Source organism: Gymnogyps californianus, chromosome 1 (genome assembly GCF_018139145.2).
Source record: "Gymnogyps californianus isolate 813 chromosome 1, ASM1813914v2, whole genome shotgun sequence".
Taxonomy (NCBI): Eukaryota; Metazoa; Chordata; class Aves; order Accipitriformes; family Cathartidae; genus Gymnogyps; species Gymnogyps californianus.
In genome coordinates, this window is record NC_059471.1 from 149,214,524 (window position 1) to 149,233,997 (window position 19,474).

Below are 19,474 nucleotides of genomic sequence, written 5' to 3' on the forward strand. Positions count from 1 at the left end.
TGCCTACAGAATTTCTAGATTTTTCTGTTAGAAAAAAATTGAAAATATGTAAGCAAATTATCGCAACCAATGAGGTAAAAGGTGTCATGCCATCTATGATATTAAAGCTCTTCCTTGGTGTAAATAGTAAAATCAGTTTTCAGTTTTGCTATTCACATGTGAAATCTTACGTGTTCTGCAGTTACAGGAGACTTTACTGTGGTTTCCCTTTGTCTGTGAAACGTAGCTTTCCTTGGCAACTTCTCATGTTCATTGCATTGCAGATTCCTGTATTACTGTGAATTAAGTAAATTTTAGGTTTTCTGCCACAGAGGAGTTCAGAATAGGGATCAACAGCAGAAAAATCAGCAGGTATCAAATTTTATTTTTTCTCGTGTGTTTTGGCCCATTGTCATTGCCAGTGTTTTTCTTTCAGCCATGTACTTTCAAAAGCTAAGGCTTGTGACAATCTTTTCAGGCAGATAGGGATACTTATCTCACTGGCTTCCTCTGCTTCCGCTGTTTCCCTGTGCAAATGGCCTCCTCGTGATTCTGAGAGTGCTGAGAGATGTTTTTCTGGCAGCCATAATTTGGAGAAACATCTGCTTCTTTCTGGTTGCAGTTTAATCAGAGCATACTTTGGAGTCAAGAGGAAGATGATGACACTAGTCTGGAAGTTCACTGTTCTGCATGATTATGGATTCATGGTGATCTTCATGTTCGAGGCATTCAACACAATTAATGATGCATGTCATGACTGGTGCCATGATCGAGAAGATTTCTCTCCAAGGAAGAAGACCCAAGCCAGGGGAATTGTTGTCAGTAGGACTGTCAAGAGAGTCTTAAAAACGTCAGCATTATGTTTAGGTTTCCTGACTCAGTGTTTGTTCTTCTACCTTCTGTCTCATCGAAATCTTCTATATAGGCTAATGAGCACTTTCAGATGGATACACATCATCCATGATTAAGGCAAATTTCATTTTTTAAGAATAATTCCCAGGTAAAGGGGGAGAACCCAAAGAACTGATGCAGAAGAGCATAATACGGCTGTACAATATTAAGTCAGTTGATGAGCACTGCTTACGTTACCCCACAAAAAAAAGGAAAACTGGATTGCATTGGTTGTCTTTCTCAGTTCAGAAGGATGAAAATTTGTGTTTTAGCACTCAGAAAAGATCACATCTCTGCAGCCTTGAGACTTCTATTTGAACCTGCCATTGAAACTTTATGAAGGCTTTATAATTAAGCCTTTATGGTGAAACACAAAAGTTCTTATTGTCATCCTTTTGTAATTGATCAAAAAAAAGGACAAACTTTTGTTTCCTGCTTTTATGATGAGGATTTTCTCCTCACCAGAGAATAGTTTTTTGTTCTTGTGTTTGTTCTTCTTTTTACCTGCACTACATGATTTAAAAAAAAAAAGGGGGGGAGAAAAAAAATCCTTCTGGTCTCCCTCGACATTGATAGCATCTCCATATAGGCAGCAACGTAGGGCAGATCTTTGAAAAATCTTTTTGTAACAGTTGTACTCTCAGAGGACTTAAATTAATTTATTCAACAATGACATTGATTACCCTGTGTGGATGATTTCCCTCTCAAGATTACACCTGGAGATGATCTTTCCTTGATAGGCTTTACTGCGTCAACAGATGATGATTCGTTCTTGGGTCCAGGTTTCATGCTGGATTTGCAGTGCTTTTCATCTGACAATTGAAATGGAGAAGAATAAAACTGGGTTTCAAGGCTGCAAAATCTCCAGGGTACAGTAGGATCAAAGAAACAATTGACACGGTCCCTATTCCAAAGGTTCTTTATGACTTGCCTGGGGAAATGAAGAACACCAGTTGTCTTCATTCAAAAGCCATGGGTGTATATAGAACCATTTATTCTTGACTGATCAGAGATCAGCTGAGGCAGGAAGCCATCCACTGAGCCAAGCAGCCAGCTTGGCCGAGCATGGACAGAAATCCATCCTGCAGGAAGTTGTTGCTGAAGCAGTGCTTCAGCTAGCTGCTGAGATTCCTAATTCTGGTTGCTTAGGCACGGAGAATCCAATAGCTGTGAGACCGTACCTTTCTACGGTACTGAATCGGCTTTCTACAGAGACATTGGGCACTCTAGCTACAAAGCTATTTCCTGGGCCACGGATACCAACAGTGGAGTTGGTGCTGGGTACCAGTACGTGTTATTGGAGATACTGCAAGGGATTAGTATTGCTCCTGACAAGTTCTTTAGGGAGGATGTCTGTTTACTAGAAAGAGCTGTTCATGAAGCTATGGGAAAGGATTCTCTTGTTTGGCACAGGTGTCAGAGTTTATGAGCAGAAGCTTCTGTCAGTGACTGTGTGTAAGATATAACATGTAGCAAATACCTTCTAGTGAAGAGTCCTTTGAAGAGGAGCAAAGTAGTTCCTAAGGCGACAAAGCGGTGATGTGTTACTGAGGGAAACCACAGGTTGCCTAATGGTCTTGCCAGTAGGCAGAATGAAGTTGAGATCTTCAGGGGTCTTTGGGAGACTGGCAGTTTCGCGTCTTGTGATTGATAGCTTTGGTCTTTCCTGCATCTTGGAAACTGCAAGAGGAAAGTATACTGCAAAAGCGTAAGAGTGATTGCAGGGGAGAAACCACACAGTTGCAAAGGATGTGGTCTGGGTTGGACCCCCAGTTTTGATGGAAAATTTACATCTGCCTTGGGCTATTGCCTGCCAGTGTCTGTCAGATGGACTTCCTTATCTGTACTTGCTTATCAGTTTAAGTCTAGAATCTTGCTTTGCCCTGGAATTAAGAGTTATGAGGTCAGCAGTTTCAATAAGCTTGTAAGGCAGAATGTCTCTGTGTCTGTTGTACAGGTCGGGTAGGGGTGGCTTGCTAAGATGGAATTCCTAGAAAGAGTGAAATCCTGGCAGAATCTGTTCTGAAGCAGTTTTTACTTTCATCACAAGACCTTTAATACTACCTCTCTTGGAAAGGGAAAACCTTCAAAAGATCAAGCAGGTTAAAAACCTCACCAATCCGCTGCTCGCAGTGTTCTGTATGGCCTGCATTTTCCTCATGAATTGGATTACAAAGTTTGCTTTATTGTTCTACACTTTGAGAATGTTGATCTGTGTTGTCAAAATTGGGTTCGTGCTATTATGAGCACCTCAGCAGCAGCTAGTAATGCGTGAAGATACTGTTAAGTGTGTGTGCACAGTGGAAATGTGTGTAATTTTTTATGTGATGGTAATAGCTCCTAAAAAAGCTGGATTGTGTTTCGTGGTGTGGTGGTTGATCTCCTCAAATGAACGCCTACTTGTATAAAAACATCTTCCATGGTGTGTTCTATTGCTTTCTAAGCCATTTTGCCTGCTTTTGGGAAAGAGCATCTCATCAGGGATCATGAAGCCATTGGAAAGCCATATGGTCTATCCAGAAGAGGATCTGACTGTTTGAGTATAGTATGGGAGACGACCCTTTTAAACTGAATTTTGTCCTGGCTTTCCAGACTCTCAGCTTATGGCCTTCAGCAGTTTTCTGCTATAGTTTCGTAGGTCTCCTAAGAGCAACAAGGTATGTGTGTAATACATAAACTTAAATCACTGATGTGTACAAAGATGCTTGTAAGATGGAGATCACACAGGTTTTGGTGCACTCTGGAGGTCTGATGCTTGTTCTTTTGAGATGGTTCCCTGAAGTGTAATAAAGGTGTAGCAGTACAAACTCTTTTCAGTAATTCTGTTGGAACTGTGGTTTTTGAAGATATGCAATGACTGAGATGACCATAGTCAGCAGGAGCTGATATCTCAACAGAAGAGAACCTACAACACCAATGATTTCTGCAAATACTGTTTTTCCTACTTAATTTCTTATTTAAATCTGTTGATATATCTTACCTCTTTCCCATAGCCATCTTTGTCTTTGCATGCTCAGAAATGCGTCCTACTGGAAGACTGAACATGTACTTCATATACTCATACAATGTTATATTTTGAGATCTGCCATGGAAAAATACACAAGTTTGTGAAAATTTTGAAATTTGAAGTGCAAACTCAGCCATGGTCAGACAAAAATCCATGAACAGCTGTAGTGGTTGAAAAATATTATCACGCTTTCAGCTAGAAATTAGTGACTTCACAGCTGAGCCTTTTGAAACAGCATATAAATGTTCTTCATCCACTTCAATGCAAAGTCATGTGCTTTAGTTTAAGCTGCTTGTAGCATGTGTTTGAAATAGAAGAGTTGATTTTTACTTCCCGCCCTGAAAGGGAAGAGAACACCCAAACAGATGTTAGTGCCAGCTCAGCTGTAAGGGCAGTAATGAACATCTGTAAGATCTTTAAACAGCGTGCTGTTTCTTTGGAGGCTAACAGTGGCTTTGGATACACGGTGGTTTTTTTCGCAGTGCAACAATTTCCAGATATGCTCTGGTGAGAACTCAAAAGAAAAGGAAAAATCAGGCAGAAGATACATTAATAATCAAGAAGTGGTGGAGAAAAGACTGTACGTAGTAAGGAGGTACAGAACTAGAAAGGCATGTTTTCTGGAATATTAAAATGAGGACATGTATGTGCATTGTGTAATATTCATACTATTACATATGGCTACATTTTGGCTATAAAACAGCTGTATTTCTGTTCTAGTAGAATGTAGTGCAGTTTAACTTGCCTGAGATGGTTTAATATCTGTAAGTTAAAGAGGAGGGATCTGAAGCTGAGAACAGAACACTGTGACTTGAGCTGTATTGCTGATGAACTGCAAGCAAGAGTAATTAGATCAACAGGATGGATATTTTTAAACATTGCAAGGCACAGCAGTAAGTAATTTTTCATGAAGCAAAGAGAGCAGTCCAACTGTGCTATGGAGAGGTCCAAGTTGTACCTTTCACTGACTGTAAGACCTTGAGTCAGAAACTGCTGGTTTAGCTAATGATTGATATAAGTACGTGTTCATTGGCTGCCCCTAGAAGTATCTGTCAAATGGACATGTGATCGTGTGGCTATGGGTGAAAAACTTAGGTCTTTCAGCTTCAGATAAAATGTGGCTTTAGGTCGTTCGTGAGAGGTGTGAGCTTAAGATCACAGTCTCTCAGTTCATACGTTCTGGCTTGTCTCACCAAAGCCAATGGTAACGGTATCTCTCTTCTACCATTAGTATGATTTTTTTTTTTTTCTTTTTCTGTTTTAAAAAAAAGCCAAGGAATAAGGAACGTTCTCGGACCTGCCCCAAAAAAGTGATCATGCTCTCTTCTTCCACTCCACCTTCCTCTCCACCGTATCCCAGGCAGCAGGTGATTCCCTCTGCATGCTCTATCCCTCTCTCTTCATTACTGCTTGTACAAGTGACTAGATCAGTTACCGGACATCCCATTTACAAATGCATTTCCAATTTTCTTTTTTCAGATGATGATAGGGCTTCTTCAACCTCTTAGGTTAGAAACATAGGTCAGCATTAGCTCACCAGAAGCATGGAGAGTTTCCACTGGAGACTCTGAGATTTTACTCTAGAGTAATTTGTAATTACAGTAGCCTTTCTCAGTTTTGAGTTGCAGCAAAATAGAAATGAAATGTTTGGAGTAATGCAGGGAAAGAAAATGCAACTTTTCTCCATTTCCACTCTTCGTTTAAACAGGTGTGACTGAACGTTTGCCCTTGTATCCATGAAACTCTTTTAGGTTTACTTGTATGAAGTGCTTTTTCTGGAGTGTTGTAGTGGCCTGCACATGCCCACTGTGGTTCTTCTGTTTCCCCCACACCCAGGCCTTTGTCTCACAAGAGTTTGTGTTCAGTCTGTCTGAGTTTGAATTTGGAGCAGTGAGAGCTGTTCTGAACACAGTGTATAAACGTGCATCCAGATGTTCATGCACGTATATTTGTTGTCCTTCTAGTTAAATGTTACCTGAAATCCTTTAATATTTGTGTCTTGTTGTACGTGGTCATCGTGCTTCTTTGAGTTGTATACTTTTTTAATTTTTGTTTCATTTTCCTACTGCAGTAATAAATTCCACTCCTCCCTGATCAATCCTGAACTAATCTTGAGGTGATAAAAAGGCAGCTGCAGTTCCATAGACCTCTCATAACTTTAAATAAGGACTGTACAAATAAATTTCCCCATAGGTGGAAAATGTTTCTTTGCTGAATGCTTGTATGCCTATAAACTCTGTAAAGGCATGTTACCTTTTAGCAGAGTAGACAAGACTTACTCTTGCACATAAAGTTTGACTTGCCTTATTGCTGTGATTTCTCAGAGGGTAGTTACACGTTACACTTAATCTGGTCTAATTATTGTCAGCCTCCAGAGCACACATTCTCTGCTGCCTCTCTGGTGTTTGCATCTGCAAGACAGGTCAGGTCTGCCTACTGATCTGATTTAAAACTGTCCTAACAAAAAAAGTGGTTAGTTTTCTGGCATGCTGTAGACAGCATATGGTGCAAGGAAGGATACAGGAATGGACATCTAGGTAGAATGGGTGGGTAAAGCCCTTTTCAAAACCCATATTTAAACTGAATTGAGTTTAGTATTATCAGATGATGTGATAGCTAGCTGCCTTCCTCTTGTCAACATTCTTTGAAAATTTTGACAGATACATTTTATGAGAGAAGAAAGGTTGGCCCCAAGCTTACAGATAGAGAAACTAAGGCAGTTAAATGCTGAGTTTTACTTTTTAATCTATGGCGTGGGATTCATTTTCCGTATAGAGAAATTGGCTTTCAGTCACTGAGGACCCCTTAGCTCTATCTTTTCCCTCCCTAGCTTCTCCAAGTGTTTGTTTGTCCTGTCTTTTTGGTTTTCTCGTTCAGTCATGAGAGCCAACTACTGTTGGGTCCAAGTGTACTTTGACCATTTTCTTTGTTGTGTCCTGTAGGAAACTTTTTTGCATGTCGTCTTGCTCAAAAAAATAATTAAAAAAAATTTTGGCTTCCTCCTTTTAACTCTGAGGAATTTTTACCCCCTGTGCTACAGAACTGATGTTAGGCTCAGTTGAGGGGTCTGTTTTTGGAGACATTCTTTTTTCCTTAGGAATTATTTCTTTTCCTGAAATTGTCTTGGCCCAGGCCTCATAGCGAGTCAGATGGATCTGCGTCCTTGTTACACTGATGTCTTTTAAAACCTGTACCTCTGCGCTTCTAATGCATTCATTCTGCCACTTCTTTTAAACTTTCCGTTTCCTTCCTTTGATCTAACATCACAGTATGAGTTATATTGAGTGTCTTGCCATCTTTATTGTACTAATTTTATTACATTGTGGTACTATATTGTGGTTTACTGACCTAATATGAATATATATGTTGTTAAAAAATTTCACTACGGGAGCCAAGTTATTATTGCCAGGTTTAGAATATTCTTAATAAACTGTTCTGCTCTCATTGTGGCCCTCTTTTCTGCCTGCATCGTAAGAAAAATCAGATGAAGTGTGTTTTGACTAGGAAGTTGGTCTGTGATTGTTATTAAGCTCATAATTTGTTGCCTGCAGAGAAACAGGGAACCTGATGCTGACTATCCCGGGGAGCAGAGTCCCAGACAGGAAAGGGTAAAGAGCATGAACAAATGGCATGGATGCTGATGACACAAGGCTGTGGTGGATGTGTGCAATACAGAGAACAAATATTGGGTAGTGAAACACACTTATCCTAATGCTGCTGTTAACACGCTGGAACTGCTGAGAGTCAATTAGGAGTGATTATTTCTGTGTGATACCCACATAAATGCATAACAAGCCTTCATCAATAGTTGCTATATGCTTTTATTTTGCCATAGATCTAGCACTTAAGCTCTTCCCATTCTTCTTTTTCTCTTACACCTCTTTAGCGAAGTATGCTGTGGCTGTAGCAGAACAAGAAGAGTTATGTTTTGTGCTAATTCATGTGAACATGGTTGCATTGTTTTCACTGCTTGCTTTCTGGATGGTTAAACAACTGGCATTCCATCCTGCCTCCTACAGGCCAAAGTAAAAGGAGAAATGATGAGGCATTATTTAGTATAGAGACTTTGAAGCCTTCTTAACAATGAAATATTCAACAGTCTGTCTGAATGGCTCAGTATTATACAGAAGCATGGGAAAAGAAAAGATAGGCACTCAAAAGAATTGGTTGATTTGAATTCATATCAACAAATTAATTGACATTCCAGTAAAGGCTTTGAATGAATTAAGTCATAAGTGGTAGCCAGTTATAAAACTGTTGCAACTTTCAGAACGTGTTCTAACAAAAGACTCTTGTGGGCCGAGTGTTTTCTGACAGGCAGTAGAAAATGAATAAGCGTGTGTCTGCAGTGACACCGAAGCCCACAGCTTTGTAATAGGCCCTAGTTTTAGTGAAAGTGATCTAGTAGGAAGGAGTAGGTGGAACTGAAAGCAGCTGAAAGTAGAGAGTATTATTAATGCATCTGAATGGGAAAAGTGTTTCTCGTAAATTGGGTGTGAACCCAATTTTCTGTTCTGCTTTGGAGGACAGTTAGCAATATGTAGCAGTACCCTGGCATTCTTGACAGATCAAGCCTGAGGTTTCTTCACGCACATGTTTGTAGTTCCTGGTCCATTTACTTTTGAACTCTACAAACAAATTAGCTGAAGGCTGTGTGATGCTGCAAGTGATACTTCTGTCTTCTACAGCAGGCCACAAGCCAGGTCTTTTTGCCATGTCACTAAGTGTACCACGCAACAGTTTAAGAAGATTGATATGAAAGACCAGAATAGCAGAGGTGTCAAATATTGTGCCTGGGGTGTGTTGATATGACAGTGCAGTAAGAACAAGCAGGATAGTGAAGTTGCAGAAGTAAAACTGGCAGCTTCTGTCATAGTTTGATTTTGCTGTGCTTTGCTTCAAACCAGCCAGGCTCATTAAACATCCTCTCTTTGGTAAGTACAGCATTTACTTTTCATATACCAGCATCTTTGAGGAAACTAACTCATTCTTTATGAGAACTGAAGTACGTTACCCTAAAAACATGTGTTTCTGTGCACAAAATCTGAGAAACACAAGTATGCACAGGTTTAGATATGTAAAGGAAATCCTTGAGAATCAAGAACTATGGTGAGATAAGTTGGCAAATAAGCTCCTTTGTGCATGATAAAGCCGCTTTTTTTTTTTTTTTTTTTTTTTGGATGGTAATGCCAGAGAGGCCATGCGCTTGCTTGGTTTTGGCTGCAGCAGTCCTAGGTGGGAGAGTTGTGAATAACGACGAATTCAACTGTTTTTTTTTTTTCTTGGCCTTGAGGGTCAAAACTTAGCACTTCATTAGAACAATAGGCATTGGGAATAAAACCAGTATTCACATGGGAGCTCCTCTTACTGTTCTGCATGTGAATTTCATACCTTTTGTCTGGCATTTCATGTCTGTTCCTTCTGGGGCTTTTTTTGCTGGTTTGTTTACTTCCTCCCTCCTTCCTCATCTCACAGAGATCTCCTCGTTTATTTTCTGATGACCAAGTGCCTGAGAATGTTGAGCAAAGGGCATGTCAGCTGGCTGCCCTCCTGGAGTCCAGACCTGCAGTGAGGCATCAGGTGACTACAGCCCTGCCTATCTGGTGTCCTGTATCAGTGTGGGATTCTGGGTACCGGTGACATCTGGGGTCAGAGGGATAGAAAAATTCACCAAAATATGATGACTGTTGCTGTACAGTCATGTGGTTAAAAAGACACGGTCAAGTCTATTTTGTGTAGTATTTTTATCCTACTTGCCAATTCTTAACTGTCTCCTTGTTTGATGAATGACAGTGTTTCTGTTTCTCAAAACACAATATAAACAATGAGGTAAAAAACACCCTCCAAGCTTCAGAGTACATGCTGAAAACCAGCTGGACTCCAGATCAAATCATCTCGCAGTGCTCGTTTACCAGTCAGTTGCTCACAAATTTTACTTGGTTCTGGAAGCAGGAACATTCGCGTTTTCCAAGCATAATTCCTGGCTCTGAAGTACTACTTTTGTGTCCGTACCTCCTGTATACTTATTTCCAAAGGCAGAGTTGGCAGTTTGTGCAGATTTTCTTTGATTCCAGTGTACACTTTTGGTTTGGTTTGGTTTTGTGCTTGATTTTCTCTCCAGTGTGTCGTCTTTGGCATATGGGAGCATGCCAATTTGAACAGTGCTTTCTTTAGTTTCTAGTTGCTTGCCCCTATCTCTGTTTTCAGTTATCTTCAGCAGCATTTGGCAAACTGGAGAGTGCTTTTGGAAAACACCTACATAAGTGATTTTTTTCATAACTTATTGTTTCAAGTTAACCATCCAAAACCAAGCTGTCTTCTTGAGCTGGAGTATAAACAGTCCCAGAACGTTTGCTAGTGGGCATAACTTTTCCAAGCCGTGCCAAAAGGAAATTTATAACATCTAGGTCACTTTTCACTGCTGTTCTTTGGGGATGCGGTCTTTGCTGATGATTAAAGTCAGTGAAGCTGTTCTCCAGGAAGGAAGAATGAACCTTTGACTAGATTTGAGATAGGATTTGGGGACATAGAAGAAACTATGAAAGACTGAGTAAGAAAACTAGTTTAAACATATTAGCACCTATTTGTTAATGAGTGACACAACTGAAGATCTTGGTCATGATCCAAGGACAGCATGCTCATGTACATTTCCTTACTCAGTTGAAATGATGATACAGAAATGAACATCTAGACCAAAACGTCTTGCTCCTACCTTTTGTGTTGCTCTCTAGCACTTTTAAGCTCCTTTTGAAGGTGGAAAAGATTAACAGCATTACAATGCAAAGATAGAAATTATTTTTGAAACTGTTTGATTTCTGTGTAGTGCAGAATTAAGGAGGAGAGAAAATAGAGGGGAGACAGAGAACACAAAGTAGAGGAAACGATAAAGTGGGTAGGGCAGAGAGGAAAAAGAGGAAACAGATGTTGGAACACTGCAGGCAATGATGGATTATGATGGGGGATTTAAGGGAAGAAAACAAGAAAAATAGATTAGTAAGAGAAAGAAGGCTTAGCAAAGTAAGACATTTTCAGAAAGAAATTTGATTTAAGTGTTGATGATCTTAAGTACAGAAAATTTGTGTATAAAGAGTTATATTTCTTTAAATTGGGGAAATTGTGAAAGCCAAGCTATTTTGCATTTTGTCCAGTACATTTAATCCTGAGGCTAGCCTATTCTAAGTGGCTAGAAATAGCTATTTTCACAGGTCATGCAGCTACATGACATCTATTTTTCCTTTTTATAACTAAAAACATAGCTTTCTTGTAAGAGTGTCAAATATTTGAAATTTGCATAATTTTTCTTTCCAGACTATAATTTCTAGGAATGCACAGTTTCTACCAGCGCTGTTTGTCTGATACTTCCACCTATTGTTTTTTTCCTGTTTATGTGAAGTATTTCTTGGGAGATAGGCGTAATGACCCATAGAGATAATGAGAGGGGTATGTTGGAAGACCAAATTTTGGGTTCTCCTGTGAGGAACCAGTTTCAGAAGGATGCAAATTCTCAGTTTGGGATTTACTGTTTGCCATTTGACAAGCAAGAACAGCAGATTGTTTTATTGTTTCATTCTTTTTAGTGTGATGTTTCCAATCTGCTTACAGTAAATTTTAGGTTGGAAATTTGCTGCTAATTACTGGCAATGCATACAAGTTAATTTCTTTCTCTTTCATCCCCAAGGAGAGCAGGCTTTTGTGTTATATAGTTAAAATATAGAAGAAGTCTCACATGGCCTGAAATATGATCTTAGTGCCTTGGGCCAGTAATACAGAACAATGGGAGATACAGGAGGAGCAGAGGAAATTGATTTGGGATCTTTGCCAGTGGCTTGGTTGGGTTACAGGAGGTTGGACATCTGTAGAAGTAGGTAACTGCTTCCAAATGGTCCTAAATAACTTAAAAGCTAATAAAGAGCAAATTAAGAATAACTTACTCTGCCTCACCAGGGAGAAAGTGAAGATACACTGGACATTTTTCTCCAAGTTTTCCTACAAGAGTCTTTAAGAAATTTTTTTTGATGGTGGGCAGGAGGGCCTGAGTTTATTTTCTCCTCTCTTCCCTCTGTAGCCATGTATGATGGTTTTGATTTTTTATTTTATTTTTTAGCCTGAGACTGAACCGTCTCGCCGATTCTTTGTTGACCAGTGGGAGCTCTCCCTTAGCCTCCGTTCTTCTAATCGCCCTTCTTCACCTTCATCTGACTCTCTTCGACAGGTAGCATTAGCCTGAGCATTGCAAGGTGCACTCAGCTGTGTTCGCTTGCTGCACCCCGGTCCCACCAGCCAAGGACACACCACAGGAGATGGCTAGGCTTGCAATGCTTCACCTGCAGAATGCAATGTCTGTGCATATTCATGCACAAATGAGAAGCCAGAGGCAACCTGTGGCATAGCTTGGTTATTGTCAGCCATAAAGCAGTTTGAAACTAAATATATATTTAATGTTTGGTGTAAATGAAAAGCTTGTGGTACATCTCACTCTCAAATCAGTTTTTCGGAGCACTGATAGTCCTTCTGGCTTTGCAGTAAAGCTTTCTTGTTTTGCTTGCTGCTTTTCTTGAGATCTTGGGCCAAACTACAGAATGCATTTGTGCATATATGCTTAATGGACAGTGTGAAATAAAAAGTATTTTGGCTTTCTGAAAAATCACTTGAGAATTTGAGCTAGTTGCAGTTGTCATACATAAACAGCAGGAACTTGATTTGACCTAAGCTGGAGTGGGTTCTTTGCCCACTCTTGAAATTGTTGCAGAACATTGTATATCTTGAAGGCTTTTGCCCATGGGAAGAAAGATAAAATGCTTCATTTAAGACTCAGTATTAGGCCAGATGTGATGTGTAGGAAAAAGCAAAACAAATCAGAAACACAGAACCCCAAATCAAAAATCCAGCAACTAAATTTCTCACATCAAATAGTCCAAGGTATTGTGAGTTAAGATTAGCATAATCATTTTTTAAGCATGGGACTTCATATGTGCTGGTAGAAATTTAAAGATCTTGAAGCATCTGCAGTTAAGGTTGGATGAAGGTTTCAAATCAAAACTTGTTCAGTGGAAACCTGGTTCAGCTAAAAGAAAGTTTTTTCCCCATGGAAAAGCTTGAACTGTCTTTTAAGAAAACTTAAAAAGCCTCAAAGGTTTCTGGTCTTTTAGAGGAAAATGGAAAACTCTTGGCCAAAACTCTTGCCAGTTAAAGATCAATGCTGAAGAAAATTTTTCTATTGGGCACCATTTTAAATGTAATATTTGACAAGATATGATATATGACATTGAAAGGCAACTCTGGACATATGTGTGTGCACACACTAGCTGAGGAAGAATATGGAACCTGGAAAATTTTGGAAGACAAATCATGTGTTATTTCTTGCATATATAAATACTGTGAGTGCTCTGCATTTTGGGGTGGAATCAGTAGACAGGTAGAAGTTCTTTCTGGGTAGCAATTAACCCTCATTACTGCAGTAGCACAGAGCTTAAGGAATTAGGACTTCAGTGATAGCAGCAGTAATCGCTAATGGCTGAGCGCTCCATTTTCAAAATCTTTTTCCCCAGAGAAGTACCCATTCTGTGGTGAATTTCAGTTTTTGTGATGCTTCCTGCTGTTCTCATGTCTGAACATGTGAAGGTCTTAAACATTCCTAAAAGGCTAATAACGACATATATGAAATTTATGCTGTGTTATTAGTTGTGGGAAATAACTAGTGTTCTTCAAACAAGTTCTGCTATATGAGTAAAGGGAGGTTTGAGATACAACTTTAGTCCTTTCCTTCAGAAAACTGTTATCCTTGGTGTTTTACACTTGCCAGAAGCTGGAGTGTCTCTCTGATCCTTCATTTGCTGAGGAAACTCGACTAGAAACATTCGTAATGCTTCTTAGTCTGGAAAAGGAAAATTGCTTGGCGTGCTCCTTGCTGCTCTGAGTCAAATACATGGTGTTTGCAGTGTGATTGAGCTAACATGGATGTAACCACATAATTTTCTTAACCATATAATTATTGCCAACGGTTGTATTTCCTGTGAAAAACACTTCCTCTGCTCCTGCAGTGACTGAACTTGGCTTGCAAACACTCATTTTTGTACCATCTAAGGTAACAGCCAACCTGCCTAGATTTCTCGGAATACTGGAGGGTTTTTAGATATTTAGAGTTATGGAGTCAGTCAATACCCATGATGGAGAAAAGCCTAGTCATAAAGCTGTGTTCACAGTTGAACAAGTCTATTTTCCAGATGTATGCAGGTATGGCTTTAAAGCATTGAATGAAGCTCTTGCATCTTTTTCCATATAAACCTCTATGTATTTTTAGTGTTGGAAGAATTCATATTTTTGAGTCACTATGACTCGTTAAGGATTTCTCCCTGCTCTATGAATGCTCTGTAAATTAATTCTTTCCAGCTGCTAAGGATATAAATATGCTGTTATGATCAGCACGTTGCATTAGACTATGTGACGTGTCTTCTAAAAGATCTGTGTTTCTGATGCCAATTTTACCTGGAACCTAAAATCTGAACCTATATTTGGCCTCATCTTTGAGAGGTGTCTATGCTTAGGTTTCCAGGTGCAAAATACCCCACAAGTGAAAATAAGATCTGCTTTCTTCATCATCATAGTATTTCTAGAGCACTCAGAGAATGCAAAATGCAAGCCTTCTTTTCCATTCTTACAGTTGATCCTGGACTATACTGGTGATTTCTGATGACACTAGCTTTGCTATTACTACTTGTCACTTCGTATTGTCCACTGTCTTGGCATGATTTGACCCCTCTGCACCTTTTCACCACCTAACCTATTATCATTTTAGTCATTTTTTTTAATTTGATTTTTTTTCTTTTCTCACTTCACTATTGTTTTATTCCATCCATCTGGTAGAAGTATATAAAGATGTACACAGGCGGAGTGAGCTCATTGGCTGAGCAGATAGCCAATCAGCTTCAAAGGAAAGAGCAACCCAAAACCCTTCTAGACAAGAAGGAACTGGTAAGACAATGTACAGAAGATGATGCGTGTTTGTGATTAGATGTACTGTAGAGCTAAAGTATTGTGAGTGTCCAGTTGTTACTACCACTGATGGAATCTGTCGTAGCTTTGTGAAAGACTTCATTTCCCTTTCTCTATCCACCCTCACTCTTGTCCTCATTTTCCTTGCAAAATGTTTTAATCTAATCTCAGCGTCCAAGGATTGTGCAGAAACAGTTGAGAAACTGCTTGTCATATGTATGAAAATGTGTTTGATCCACTGGGGCTACTTCTGCATTACAGTTTTCTGGAGGAGATACTGATTTTGATAATGTAGATCTAAGAATTGCTGTGTGAGGGATTTCTAAAGGCTTTGGCTTTCCATCATATGCCTCCTTCAGTCATTTATTTCAAGGTTATTGTTAATAGCACTGGTGTCCACTCTTCCATCCAGAGCTTATTTTACTCCTGACATATGTAGGCATGGCATCCTAGGACCTTCTTCCCTGGACAATAAGGTTAGTTTTTGGTGTCCTGGTTAAAACTGTGAATTGTGTCCAAGAACTGTAGCATCCAGGTGCTCCTGTATCCACATAAATGAAGAGAAAATATGACCGTGCAATCTTGGTGAGGCTGGACGCACGCAAATTTAGCCATGCCTATTTCTGTCTAGGGCTCGCTCAAAAAGGAGTTCCCCCAAAACCTGGGAGGCAGTGATGTCTGTTACTTCTGCCGCAAACGAGTCTATGTGATGGAAAGGCTGAGTGCTGAAGGCAAGTTCTTCCACCGCAGTTGCTTCAAGTGTGAATACTGTGCAACGACTCTGCGCTTGTCATCTTACGCCTATGATATTGAAGATGGTAAGAGAAATTGCCTCTTTGTCAGAATTCTCTTAACTGTCCTGGAAGCCTGACTAGTGATTTCAGCTCTTTCTTTGCTTAAAAATTATTTGGTGAGTTAGGGAAGAGAGTAACTTCGGTTCCAAAGACACCATCTCTCAAACTGTTGAAACTATATGGATTTCCTGTGGCCAGGTCATGCTGACAGCAAAATGGCTTTGATAGGTATCTACTGCGTGTAGTTAGGAAGAATCTTTTTGCATATACTGGGTAGAATAATGGCCATGGAAACACCATCTAGGCTTAAGGGGCAGAAAGAACTAAAATTATGTATTGATGATGCATTATATAATGACTTCAAGTAATGGACTTTGCTTGGTCATGAAGAGTTGAGGAAACTTAGAATCATCAAACCAATCTCCCAGTAAGGAATAGAAAACCCATTATTACTTGGCCAGAAGGTCAGCAGACTGGCATGCGAGTTTAAAGGGGCCAATGATAATTTTGAAATCAACATATAAAAGTAACATCTTCATCAGTAGTCAAAGTTGGGAAAAAGCATTTTTTGAGCAATGCTGTTATTTTGGGCATTCACAAGTAACTGAATATCTGACTATATGTTTAGCAAGAACAGACTGAGCTCCTCTGTCAGCTGTATGGGCTGAAACAGTTTTTGCCACCAGATTTAGTGATTCCCTCTGCCAGCAAGCTTATGTATGCAGTTGTGGCCAGATAGTTCTCAATGAAGCAAACACAAAGCTTGGTGTTTCAGCACACTTATAACATTGATTCTGAAATGATATTACATGCCTAACAACTGTGTATGTATATGAAGCAGATATAGCCAAACAGAAATATGTGGTATCCTATCAAATCTAATAATTGTGAAAATTTAGCTTATATATCATTCCAGGTTTTCTTTGAGAGAAAAAATAACAAAGCTATACACGCATTGTCGCTATTCATCTAACTGTTTGGACTGATGAGCATTCTGCAGCGTTCTGCAGTCAGTGTCTGGTTTTAGGCTTCAAAGTCTGACAATTTTTATGTAAGAGCTTTTCTGTTGTTGCTCTTTTCAGACAATTTGAAAGAGCATTTTTTGGAAAAAGTAAATATTAAGAAATGTTTATTTAAGGAGAGACTTCTCAAAAGGTAGTGTTTGTCACTTTTCCATCATAAAACAAAGCATTGTGCAAATACCAGCCCAGAGAAACTAGAGGAAGGGGCAAAGGTCAGAATATAGGTTTGAAATGCATTAGCAAAGTTGTAGGAGTAGGATAGCAGTAGGGGATGCTATGGGCTGCATATACCAAGCAAGATACACTGACAAAGGTACACTGGAAGATAATCATGTGCCATCAATTTGCTGCTATTATTATTATTTGTATTATGGTATTACTAGTGCTGCTTTGGCTCCCTGACAGTGTTCAGATACTGGTGAAAACCCATCTAGACTTCTGGGATGTTGCTAAACCAGTAGTATCACAAAAGGTCTTAATTGTGAAAATGAATCATTGGTTGATTGTCCTTTCCACAAGTAGCCACTGTGCATTTTTAGAGATGGTTCTTTGGGAGTTAACACTGTCCTCTCCCACTTCCCTCTGCTGGCTGTATTCATTCTTGCTTTTTCCAAAAGTGCTTCTGCCAGCTTTTCATGTGATGATTTCTTTGTTCCTCACACACTGCCGCATTGTTAGCATGTGATACCACACAAGCCTCACAGCTTTGCTTTGGTGTTTGATAGGATTTTAAGCTAAATGGCTGTCAGACACCCAATGGAAAGGAGGCTAGCTAGGAGGGGGAGAGAGGAGGGCTGGAGTTACAACTTCAGATAGTGTTTGCCTCTACGTGTAGTGAAGAAACTAGAGGGAGCAACGGGAATGGCAGCAGAAAATAAGTTGCAGTGAGATGGACATTTATATTGTGCTAAACTGCTGTGTTCTCATTGTTGACCATCATTCGTGTTTTATCTGCAGGTAAATTCTACTGTAAGCCTCACTACTGTTACCGACTCTCTGGTTATGCTCAAAGGAAGAGGCCAGCAGTGGGTCCTCTGTCAGGAAAGGTAACTCGTTATTTTCATCTAACATGTCATGTTAATAGGTTTTGATTCTTAACACTGAAAAAGTAAATATGCTGGGGTTTTGGTTTTGTTTTTTTTTTCAGAAAGTAGAAAGATTCAGAGTGCATCGAGTTGCATTTTTACGTCATGAGAGCTTGCAGTTCTATAAATTTTGTTTAAAAGCAGTTCCTTTAATTACCACTTCTCTTTTCACGGTTCTTATTATAGAATAATGTACTGTCTCATTCAGAACAGGATTTTGATTTGTTTTCTTGTCAGCTGAAATACTTATTCAGTCCATGCAGAGACTACATGAATAATGGTTTTGGTTTTGCTTTGTTTCTCCATGTTTTTTCTTAAGATGAAACAAATTATTTGCATTTCCTTTGAAAAGTGAAGTTCTACCCCACTTGCATAGGCTATGAAGACGACCTGCCTTCATTTCTGAAGGTTTTCTGTATGTTAATGGGAACCTGCGTGAAAAGAAAGGATAACCTTTTTCCTATACTATCGTAATGGAAGCATTTGTGCTTCCAATATAGGATCAAGACGCACTGTGTAATACAGAAAAGTCTCTCAGCTTTTGTCATTACAATCCAAGGCACTTAATTTGTCTCCTCAACCCCCTTTTCAGTATTTTTGCATGCTCTGTCTGAGCAAACTACATGCTAGTCTCTTAAAAAGTTCTGTTAAGCTTCCATGCTACAAACTGTCCTTCCCCCTTAAATTATATTTTTCCTTTGCGGTGGTGTTTGTCTTTCTACCTGTTTCTCAGGTTTTATTATTGTAAGCTGAAGCTGTACTCCTCCTTTTTGGAAGGGTAAGGGATCCATCCTGATATTTGTGCCATGCTTCCTGCCAATAATAAAGACTAAAAATGGTATTTGTTTCATTTCCCAGATGAGCAGACTTCAGGGATCTTACTGCTTTGACTTTCTTGGATATCCAGCTTGTTTTTCAGAGCTTTAATAAAGCCATAAATTGAGAAGGAACATACTTGGTTCAGACTTTGCCTTATGTGATGATTAAGGGGTATCTTAATTGCAAGAGGGATGTCTTCCTAGTTCAATGTGTTCACTACATATAGCCTCACATGAAAAAAGTATTTCTGAGGCATTTCCAATTTCAATATGAATTTAATTTCCCCCACGTTCTTACAGGACACCAAAGGACCTCTGCAGGACACCATGGCAAGTGATGGAAGTGGACGGGCAAATACCATCTCCGCCTCAGCAGAGAGGGCCCCAGGTAGCTCCGCTTCCTTCTTTAGCAGGGTGGTGCAGTACTCTCTGTGCCTCTTTGACAGAGTTAGGGTGGCAAGCCAGCGCCTGCAAAGCACAGTTTCCTCGATTGGGCACCAGGTAGCCCAGAACCCTTTGGACTCCTTTTTCATGTGTCAGCTGATGGCTTTTGGGGTTCCCTTTCTCTATGTCCAGTCAGAAGTTCTCGTGCAGATCCTAGGGGAATTCTGTGGGCAGCCTGCTGACCAGTAAGAATTAATGTGACCCAACTTTGAGCTGTATAACTCGTGTGATTTTTGGGGTGCCATGTGAATTTTGTGCATTACGTGAAAGTCTCAATATATTATGTCGCACTGTGGCTTTGGGGCCTAGATGTTCTCAGTCCTTTCAAGGACGTTATCTGAAAGAATTCCAGGAAAACACAGATGCTCAGTTGAGGGTCTCCTCTGAGTGGGCCCAGATAAAGAGCCCTGTAATATATGCAGCTTAGTGAAGTTAGAAGTTC

General features: G+C 39.7%; 1 protein-coding gene across 2 annotated transcripts in view; it reads left to right on the forward strand.

Moving 5' to 3' along the window:
* Positions 1 to 19,474, forward strand: part of MICAL3 (microtubule associated monooxygenase, calponin and LIM domain containing 3) — a 110,127-nt gene that overhangs the window by 21,089 nt on the left and 69,564 nt on the right. For both annotated transcript variants that reach the window (XM_050915618.1, XM_050915619.1), the window contains exons 17-24: positions 5,149 to 5,244; positions 7,429 to 7,485; positions 9,353 to 9,457; positions 11,982 to 12,089; positions 14,741 to 14,848; positions 15,501 to 15,687; positions 17,643 to 17,731; positions 18,889 to 18,976. In XM_050915618.1, the coding sequence (XP_050771575.1) occupies positions 5,149 to 5,244; positions 7,429 to 7,485; positions 9,353 to 9,457; positions 11,982 to 12,089; positions 14,741 to 14,848; positions 15,501 to 15,687; positions 17,643 to 17,731; positions 18,889 to 18,976 (838 nt within the window). The remainder of the gene's footprint in view (positions 1 to 5,148; positions 5,245 to 7,428; positions 7,486 to 9,352; positions 9,458 to 11,981; positions 12,090 to 14,740; positions 14,849 to 15,500; positions 15,688 to 17,642; positions 17,732 to 18,888; positions 18,977 to 19,474) is intronic.